The sequence below is a fragment of the Carcharhinus amblyrhynchos genome, chromosome 31, assembly GCF_965287045.1.
Source record: "Carcharhinus amblyrhynchos chromosome 31, sCarAmb.v2.hapA, whole genome shotgun sequence".
Classification (NCBI taxonomy): domain Eukaryota; kingdom Metazoa; phylum Chordata; class Chondrichthyes; order Carcharhiniformes; family Carcharhinidae; genus Carcharhinus; species Carcharhinus amblyrhynchos.
This window is the reverse complement of record NC_137354.1, coordinates 18,849,242-18,859,892: the sequence shown is the minus strand read 5'-3', so window position 1 is coordinate 18,859,892 and position 10,651 is coordinate 18,849,242. Positions and strand designations below refer to the sequence as shown.

Genomic DNA, 10,651 nt, shown 5'->3' with positions numbered 1-10,651 from the left:
CATGGGGCTCTGGGTATAGGGCCTAGGTAAGGTACTCAAGCATGATGTGGAGATGCTGGCATTGGACTGGAGTAAACACAGTAATAGCAAAAGCCGCTTTTACTACCAAATAAACCTGTTGGACTTTAACCTGATGTCGTGAGACTTCTTACTAAGGTAGTCAGTCGGAGAGTTAATACCGAGTTAATAGGCCAAATAGCCTCCTTCTGCACGGTAAGGATTTTGTGACTCTACAATTTTTGACTCCAGTGTTGCAACTCAGTGTTATCCTGGAGGAAATCGCCTACTTCCGGGTCCGGGATCATCTGTTTCCGGGAGGGGCGGGGCCATCCACTTCCGGTTGCTGGAGGGCGGGGCCTTCCTGCCGCAGGTCCTCTTTTGCCCTAACGCTGTGCTGCTCGCTCAGTCCGCCAGGTAGCGGGCGGCAGTGGCGGAGTGGGGGATGTACCGTCTTACAGACAAGTTCATACAAAACCCTGACAACATCTTCCTGACCTCGGAGGAGACGCAAGAGCGGTGCCGATAGAAAACGCCAGGCCCTTGGCTTTCCGTGATGCTGCCGGCGAGGTGGCACTGAGTAAGGTTGACAGCGCAGGACAAGCCGCCGTTATCCTCCGCTCTCTTTCCCCCCCCCACGTCGAAGAGAGGTGGGGGGGAAGGCAGCAAGGATGAAGAAGTTTTTTGACACCCGGAGGGAAGGTGCGGCGGCGGGAGGGGCAGCCGGCGGACAATCCAGCGGCTGCTGGTCCTCCTTCCAGGGCAAAGCGTACACCGTGGGTCGCTTCCAGGTGACGGTGGAGGAGCTGATAGCGGAAGGTGAGGCGAGGCGGGGCGGACCGGTGGCGCGAGGGGGGGGGGGTCATTTAAAACCGACCCCAACGTTCCGGACCTCCGCGTTGTAGAGCACGGGAGGGGAGGGTTAAAACCGACCCCAGCGTTCCAAACCTGGCAGAGCCCCGCGCAAGCATGGGGGGGATTTAAAACCGACCCCAACGTTCCAGACCTCGGCGTTGCAGAGCACGGGGGTGGTTTAAAACCGCCCCCAACGTTCTAATCCCCCCTCCCCTCCCCCCCCCCTCCCCTCCCCTCCCCCTGTATCAACGCGCATCCGTTTAACTGTCACCCTTCTCTCCCCAGTTTAAAGAGGGGGAGCTGGATGGGCAAGGAGAGAGACATAGAGATTCACCCCCTCCGTCCATTCACCCAGCAATAACATTTCACACCTTGTTCACCCTCGGTATAAAGAGTTTCATGAAATTTAGTTTCGGATCACATTCCATTAACTTATTTCAGAATCCCAACAGTGCCATTCGGCCCATCTAGTCTGCACTGACTCCCCCGCACAGTGTGTTTTTACCCAAGCCCTCTTTCCAAATAACCCCCGTGGCCAATCAACCTAACCTGCATGCCTTTGGACATTAGGGGGACAATTTAGCATGGCCGATTTTCCCCCTCACCCGAGCATCTTTGGAGTGTGGGACGGTGGCACAGTGGGTTAGCACTGCTGCCTCACAGTGACCCAGGTTCGATTCCCGGCTTGGGTTCAGTGCAGAGTTTGCACGTTGTCTGCGTGGGTTTCCTCCGGGTTCTCCGGTTTCCTCCCACAGTCCAAAAGATGTGCTGGTTAGATGCATCGACCGTGCTAAATTCTCCCTCGGTGTACCCGAACAGGTGCCAGAGTGTGGGCGACCACGGGAACTTCACAGTAACTTGATTGCAGTGATAATGTAAGTCTACTTGTGACACTAATAAATAAGTTAACTTTAACTACAGCACCCAAAGGAAACAATTACCCAAGGCTGCAATCAAATCCAGGTCCCTGGTTCTGTGAGGCAACGTTGCTAACCACAGTGCCACTATCTTGCTTGTATTGGGATACAGTAAAAAGTATTTTTTGTGTGCTACACTGGCAAAACATACTGTTCATAGCATACATAAGGGCGAAGGAGGGTGCGCAGAATGTAGGGTTGCAGTTATAGATAGGTGAAGAGAGAGAGTAAGATGTTTCCACTTTGGGTTCAGGAGTTTCTTTTGAATGCAAAGCACCCTTAGTAAAATCACCTTTCTTTAAGAAAAAACAGCACCATGTAACTGGCAGAAGCTCCCTTCTTCCCTTCCCCAGAGTTCGAGGTGACCTGATCTGTCAATGGAGGTCTTTTGAATTTGGAAAGGGCATTGGAGGTGTGAGGGGGGGGGAGAAGATGTTTCTTTCCAACTGTGGGGGTGCAGTTTGTGGTGGTGGGTGGGTGGTATTTGCTCAAAACAGAAGAATTTAAATATCAAGTTGCAAAGCAGTAAATCTAATATTTCAGCAGAAACTTCCTTTTACCCAGCCTGTGTGAAACTTGCTGACTGCTTGCCACAATTGAGGGGGGGGGGGTAAATAAAGACTCAAGGCAGGAAAGAATAAAAGGACATGTTGACAAGGGCAAGGTAAATATAGGGGAGGCTTTTGCTTCAAATTGCCTGTTTCTGTACTGAAGATGTGGTACTGCTGTGCAAAACGTGGTGGCTGTATTTTTTAAAGATTACATTGCATTCAAAAATTTCATCCTTCCTTACTGAGATCTCACTTTGTATATTTGACAGTATGTGAAGGAAATGGGCAACACCTCTTTGGAGTAGATATTTGTGCTTTCCACACCTACTTCACCATATTCAGGTTTGGTAACATTCAAACCAACTCTTAATTTGTAAGTTCGGTGAGAACAACTACCCAAGTAGGAGTATTTAAAGCAGTGAGTGCTAGTGGTCTGAAATTTTAAAGCAGGAAATGTACAGTTGCTCAGTTGGTAGGTGGTCAAAGTTGGCTTTTCAAGTTTAACCCTTCAGTACTATTGGTTTTTAAATAGTTGAGTACTATTTTTAAAGTAAGTGATGTCAGCAAGCATATGATTACATCATTGAATATGAACCAGAAGTTGAGCAAACTTTCATTTTGTTCAACACCCATTTTGATTTCCGATTACCCAATTGTGTAGGTTGTTTGCTTAGATATTGTATTGTTTTCCTTTAATATAAATAGGTTGTGTCAGAATGTAAAGTTTGTGAGAAGCCTTTTTGTTCCTGTAACAACGTGTCAGCAAATTTGTGAAATTGCATGCTTTTTGTACTTTAGCACTATTTTTACAAATCCCAGTAAATAAACTTTGAATCCTAAATGAAATCAACCCATCTTTCCTCATCCATCCACTCCAAGGTTTTTGGCATGTTTGGTCATACTAATTTACTACTTGTCTAGGCAAATGTGATCCTAACCCTAACAACTTGGATCTTATTATTACGATATGATTGATAATTGCAATGCCCACAGATAAGAGGCATGTATGTAATTTCACAAGTTTGGAATAATGTGGATTTTTAAGTAAAAGAAAAATGGCCGTAACAAAGATTAGTGGGTAGCACCTATTATCTGCTAATGAATGTTCCAGGAAATTTACTAAGCTTAGGTTTCATGTTGGAACAGAGACTATTTAAAGTTACTGTACAACAAGATTTAAATCTTTGTTTTTTCAATTTACCTTCGGGTGCTGCATTCCTATCTTTGGAGCAACTTAGCTCCACCTTGAGATGTGGTTTATCTGAGGTTAAGAACCACAATGAACAGTCATTATCTTTCTTGCCAATATGTGGGTTGAGTGTTCAGCTATCCCATGCAGGTCAGCAATGGTCCTTTTACATTTTGAATTTATGTCAGCTAGGAATGTAATGATGGAAAATCTCAGCCGGTTTGACAGTATCTTCGGACCTGCTGCGATTTTCCAGCCTTTTTTGTTTTGGATTCCAGCATCCTTAGTATTTTATTTTTATTATGGGAATATAATTGTTTCGAATTCAGGCAATAATTTGTTGCACCTGGAGTGATAATATTTTGATACAGCAGTTACTGTTAGGCAGAGGGCTCCATCACAAAATTAGTACTAGATTACTGATGTCACAAAATCACTAAATAGTCAGAAGATTGGTTACTTTTGGGAAAGGGCATCGAATTGCTGGGGCAGTGATGTGCTTTTGGTGTTGGATTGAGGTAGTGTGCCATTTTGTCCTTCGGAATGTTTGATGGCAAAACTGTTTTATTTTGCTCCTATACAAGTACTTTTGCACTAAATGTGTGCAAAGGTAAATGACGCAATGCTATTGGTAATGATTTCAATATAGCAAAGTATTTTTACTCTTCACTGCAAGAATATTTGAGTACAGAAGTAAAGATGTCTTCCTGCAATTGTATAGAGTCTTGTTGAGACCGCACCTGGAGTATTGTACACAGTTTTGGTCTCCTTATCTAGGGAAGGATATACATGCCAAAGCAGGAGTACAACAGAGGTTTACCAGCTTGATCCCTGGGATGGTGGGATTGTTTTGAGGAGAGATTGAGGAAACTCAGTCTCCATATTTGCGTGGGTTTCCTCTGGGTGCTCTGGTTTCCTCCCACTGTCCAAAGGTGTGTGGGTTAAGTTGACTGGCTAAATTGTCCTTTAGTGTGCTGGGATATGTAGGTTAGAGGGAATAGCGGGGTAAATGTGTGGAGTTGTGGGGATAGGGCTTGGGTTGGGATTGCTGTCGGTGCAGACTTGCTGGACCGAATGGCCTCCTGCACAGTAGGGTTTCAATGATTCTATGAAACTGGGCCTTTATTCTTTTTCCAAGAATAAGAGGTGATCTCACTGAAACTTACAACATTTCTACGGAGCTTGACAGGGGATGTAGTCAGAATGTTTCCTCTGACTGGTGAGTCTAGAATCAGGTGACTTACCATGGAATTTTACTGCCCCACCCGGGAATTGGAGTGGGCGAAGGGTGAAATATGAAAAGGATTTTGTGGTTTTGGGATGAGCAAGAATGGTGAACCTTTGGAATTCTCTCCCTGGGTCTGTGAAAGTTCAATCATTGAGCATTTCAAGATAGAAATAGTTAAATTTCTGCAGACTAATAACAAATGTAATAATTTGGGAAAGTGGCATTAAGGTAGATAATCATCCATGATCTAATTGGTGGAGAAGGTTCAAAGAGCTGAATGGCATACCCATTTTCCAATAATGCTTTCAAATTGTCCAAATTAAATATGTTGCAAACTCTATACATAAAACTATATAAGACAATGATGCCATATGATTTAATTGATTTGTTGTCAGTGACACCTTTGTCATCTTGTTCATTTAGTGCTGTACAAACATTATGGCATAACTTGTAGCTTTTTTGTTCATCTTAAGAGATGTTTAAAATATTTTAGTTTTTTTCTCCTCTCTAAAACTGAAATTCAAGATTATATTGAACTTTGAGACTAAGATTCTGGAGGTGTTGTATCACATTATGCCACAAACTTGTTGGATTAGTGTTTCACCGTTCACAGAACCTTAAACTTCACCCTTGGTTAGTACAGTAATTCTTCAGATGAAAATGTGCTATTTATTATCTAGGAACCTAAATTAAAAATGTATAAAATGATACAACAGGACTGACTTGGAAGTCATTTGAATATGTTCTTGAATTCAGCCCATTAAACAATAAAACTTAAATATAATGTCCGTGCAGCAAATAAGTTCTGGAAATTCACAAGTCAGTCAGCATCAGTTGAAAGAAAGGACAAGTTATGTTTCATTGTCTTAGATTTTTTGCAATTGCAGATTTGCTGCTTTATTTTGAATGTTTAGCATATTTAGTTTTCCAAAAGTATCAAGCACCTCGGATAGGGGAAGACGTTGTGTGAATGTCATTTTGCTTGCACAAAGAAGGCGTGGACAGTCTTGAAACAAATAATGGCTTAAATCATATGAGTTGTGCTTGAGGGAGGAATATTAACCTGAGAAACTGCTTTTGGAACAGTGCTACAGGAACCTCAGTGTCCAATAGATCAGACAGATTTGGACCCATGGTTTTATGTTTCCTCCAAAGGAAATCCCCTCAACACTGCAATCAAATTGTAGATGGTCAACATCGGGGTGTCCGTCCAATGGCTTGTTAGTCTGATATAGACCCCAACATGAGGCAGCCTAACCATTAACCTTGACTAATAATCCTCCTCTGTGGTTATATTTCTTATTTGTTAATTTTGCTCTCGAATTTAGTGCATTTGGAAAATTGACAATTATTGTTCGAAGTGCTTATGTATCATAGTTTCCATTGAAGTGTGAAGAATAAAAATAAATAATAGCAGTGATAACTTTGTGGCCTCAAGCTTTCCATGGTATGCAGCAATGTGACCAATGAAGACAGTTTGGATTTGCCTGGCCTAGATTGTGCTCAAAATGCTGGAATAGAACCAGGAGCCCTGAACGAACTCAGAAAAATCAACAACGGCACAGTAGCACAGTGGTTAGCACTGTTGCTTCACAGCTCCAGGGTCCTGGGTTCGATTCCTGGCTCGGGTCACTGTCTGTGTGGAGTTTGCACGTTCTCCTCATGTCTGTGTGGATTTCCTCCGGGTGCTCCGGTTTCCTCCCACAGTCCAAAGATGTGTGGGTTAGGTTGATTAGCCATGCTAAGAAATTGCCCCTTAGTCTCCAGGGATGAGTGGGTATAATATGTAGGGATATGAGGGCAGGACCTGGGTGGGATTGTGGTCCATGCAGACTCGATGGGTTGACGGGCCTCTTTACCCACTGTAAGGTTCTATGATTCTATGAACTTGTTGCAACACCCTTTTTAAATAACATTTCCTAAGGTTAATTATACTTGGAGAACAAAAGGGCTATGCTTTTGTCATACAACGTCCTAGTTGGACCACACCTGGTGTGTTGCTAACAGTTCACACATTGCAGTTTAAACTTTAATGACACCTGGACACTCAAAGGAGAGACTTAAAGTTCCTCTTTCTTGGAGTTAGAGGGTTGAGAGGTGATTTGATTGAAGTATTCAAGATATTAAATGGAGTACTTGTGGCTGAGCAGGGGCATAGTCTAAAAATTAGAACCAGACCTTCCAGGAGAGACATTAGGAAACACTACCAAATGCTCAGGGTAGTAGATGTTTTCTGCAAATGGCAACTATTGCTAGATCACCAATTTTAAAACAGATCGATAGTATTAAGGGATATGGGGCAAAGGTGGGTATATGGAGATCTGCTCTGATTTCATTGGTGAAGGTTTAAGGGGCTAAGTAACCTACTCCTGTACTATTGCATAACTGGTACTGCGGAGAGGGAAAGGTGGGAATTAGGTTGCAAAGTTCTGGATGAATTGCTGTTCTGTAGGTTCGAGACAGGGATGGCATATTTTGTTTTGGGTGTTGAAAGATTTGAACTTTATACGCCAAGATATTTAAGTACACACTACACTTTCAGGAAACATACTGCTACGAAACATTTGCAAGTTATTGCTGAAAACACATACCTTCTGTCTGTTGTGGCTTATGAATTGCGGTGATGCACTGACTAGATTATGAAGATTTAGATGGTTAAAAATCAAAGACGAGTAGCTCAGTCCAGCGTACGTTTTCACTTATGAAATGAATCAATTGAATTTTAAGTTTGGAGTTTAAAGGGAAAGTAAATCAGAAATTAAGATTTAAATATATCATGAAAGCTTTTGGAAGTTGCTTTATTATATAACTTGCAATCCACCATATCCATGGCAATGGCATAATATTTTGTCTGAAAAAAAAATTCGGTTGAACATTGGTGTTTATTGAGTAACAGTGCAGTGCCACATGTTTAAAGGTGACATCATTCTGTTTCAAGATTGGGCCCAAGAGCATTGTGTCATGATCCAGCGTGCAGCTTGGAAATTGCATGCTTTTGACATGATACTATTTTTTTCCTCAAAGGCATAAGTCAATTTAGCACATCCAGTTAATGTTAAATCCCCACAACCAGTGGCATTCTATGAATGTAAACCGGTTTCTAGTTGTGGAAACAAAAAAAACACTTGATTCACTAGCATCTGACCTATTGATGTTTTATTAGCTTACCACCTCCAGAAACTATATGTGCAAGTGTGGAACATACCAGGTGTCAGGTCCCAACTTCTGTGGTTTCAGGACGCCTCAAATAGTCAGCTGGTGGTGTCTGGCCTCTTCTCAAATTCATTGTGAAAGTAGAAATGCATCTTATTGCTCTTGATCAAAGCATTAGAGCACTAAAGAGTGCTGCATTTCAACAACACTGACATATTTGTGTTAGTATGTTTTCCATTTACATAGTTTCTACAGTGTACCTAATTAATGGATTCTGTCAGTTTGTCTTTTAAATCATAACATTCAATAAAGTGCATCAGCGTTATTGGTAGGCTTTCTGAAATCCTCAGGTTGCAAAATTGAGTTTCTATTTTTGCTGGTCATGTTCATGTTTTGAGAAGCTGCAACATTATGTACTAAGGAAACACCTGTACTTTGGAAAATATACCAGATTAAAATGTAAGTTAGTAATAGGTTTGAGTAGCTCTTTTCATCTTGTATTTAAAAATGAGGGCTGAAACAGATTTTTATTTCAACTTCTAGTCGTTTACTGGACAGTTTTGAAAGGGATGGGTTAGCCTCCAATACTATTGCCGAATGTTATCAGGACCCATTAGTTAGCTTGTGCAAACAAATTAAGTGATCTGCTTCCAAGCTTCTGGTGACTGGAGTGAATCCTGCATAAATTAACACTTAGAAATGTCATTGAACACGTTAACAATATTTCTGTTACATTCACAGCTCCAGCTACTGAAGCAGACTGTCTGCATACAGCAAGACCTGGACATTGTTCAGGCTTGAGCAGCTAATTGGCAAGTAGACATTTGGTACTGCACCATGACCAACTCCAATAAGAGTCTAATCATCTGTCCTTGAGCTGCAATGGCATCCCCATTGAATTCTCAACTCAACATCCTGTGGTTCATTGGCCAGGAATGAATTGAACCAATTAGGTCAGATGTTGGGAATTCTGATGTTCATAACCCACCATCTCGCTTCCTACAAGCCTAACTCAAGATGCAATACTTTTTGTTTGCCAGGATGAATGCAGCATCAACAACACCTGAAACTTGAAACCAACCATGATCAGTGCCTTCTAAACCAGGAATCTCTAGCACCTAGAAGAACAAGAGCAACATATGTAGTAGACATACCACCACTTTCATGTTCTCCTTGTCATAGATCATCCTGTCTTCCCAAATTCACAGACTGGTTGTAAGACATAAGAACATAAGAAATAGGAGCAGGAGTAGGCCATCTAGCCCTTCGAGCCTGCCCCGCCATTCAGTAAGATCATGGCTGATCTGTTGTGGCTCAGTTCCACTTTCCCGCCCTCTCCCCATAACCCTTAATCCCCTCTCTTATCAAGAACCCATCAACCCGCTTCTTAAAAATATTTAGCAAGGCAGCCTCCACCACTTCAACGGGCAGAGAATTCCAGAGATTCACCACCCTTTGAGTGAAGAAGTTTCTCCTCAACTCCGTTCTAAACCGCCTCCCCTTTATCTTGAGGCTGTGCCCCCTAGTCCTACTGTCTTTTTTGAGCGGGAAGAGTCTCTCCACCTCTATCCTATCCATCCCATTCATCATCTTATACGTCTCAATGAGATCTCCCCTCATTCTTCTAAACTCTAACGAGTACAAGCCTAGTTTATTCAGCCTCTCCTCATAGCTCAATCCCCTCAACTCCGGTATCAGCCTAGTAAACCTCCTCTGCACTCCCTCCAGGGCCAAAATATCCTTGCGCAGGTGCGGCGCCCAAAACTGACAAAAGGAGGCCATTCAGCCCATAGTGTCTCCAACAGCTCTGAGCAATTCACTTGATGTTATTCTCTGGCTTTGTCCCCACATTCCTGCATGTTCTTTTTTAAAATGGCAAACTAATTTGATTTTCAATGTTTTGAACATGTCTCCACCATTCATTCTAGCAATACAATCCAGATCTTAACTTTGGAATACACTTGGAACTATGTTGCATTATTGAGGTTAAAACCTTTCCTTACCCTCACTGTAGGCATACATGCGCTAGACAGACGACAGTGATTCAAGAAGACAACTTACCCTTGGGGCAGTTGGAAATGAGCAGTAAATGCTGGTCTTTCTAGTAATGCTTACATACCAAGAACAAAGTATCTTCCCTCTGGCCTAGTGGTATTGCACTTTTAAATGGTTGTAGAGATCTCCTTAAGCAAATGGTGTTTAGTGTCAGCTTGTTTATTCAATGTGAAAACTTAATGTTGATATAAAATATGAATCTTAACACTTCCCTTGTTGCTCCTAACCTAATTAGTTCAAGTAAATTGGTGCTTCAGTGAAATAAACTAGGTTCCAGGTGTCTGTTTTGTGATGCCTATTTCATCTTTGAACAAAAGAGCCTTCTGTTTATATAGTGGGTTATCACATTCTTGAAATATCATAAAGCACTTTGCAGCCTTTCACTTACACAGTGTAAAGATGTTTCCATGCTATAAACCTCAACAAACTCTGACAGTAATCAGTTGTGGAATTGCATTCCATCAAATCAGTACCACCTTTTAAAGAGAAGAGAAATTTTATGGGGGAAGGGGAAGAATATGTAGTATTTAAGGATCCAACAATTTGACGACCTGAAGAGTTGGCGGTTCCTGCTTCAATCCCAGGTATCAGCACAAAAAAGGCTATTGGTGCCTTTATTGGTTTGATTTTGTTATTTAAACTGGCGATACTAAAGAAGTGAAATATTTATTTCAGAAGTAATTTCAAAAGAGACAAAACTAAAGAC

General features: G+C 42.0%; 1 protein-coding gene across 3 annotated transcripts in view; it reads left to right on the top strand.

The window, feature by feature from the left end:
* The first annotated feature begins 450 nt into the window (after nt 1–450).
* The window catches only part of LOC145360391 (AP2-associated protein kinase 1-like), a 75,381-nt gene continuing 65,180 nt past the window's right edge, over nt 451–10,651 (top strand). For all 3 annotated transcript variants that reach the window (XM_080215587.1, XM_080215586.1, XM_080215585.1), the window contains exon 1: nt 451–816. In XM_080215587.1, the coding sequence (XP_080071713.1) occupies nt 669–816 (148 nt within the window). In that variant the 5' untranslated portion in view covers nt 451–668. The remainder of the gene's footprint in view (nt 817–10,651) is intronic.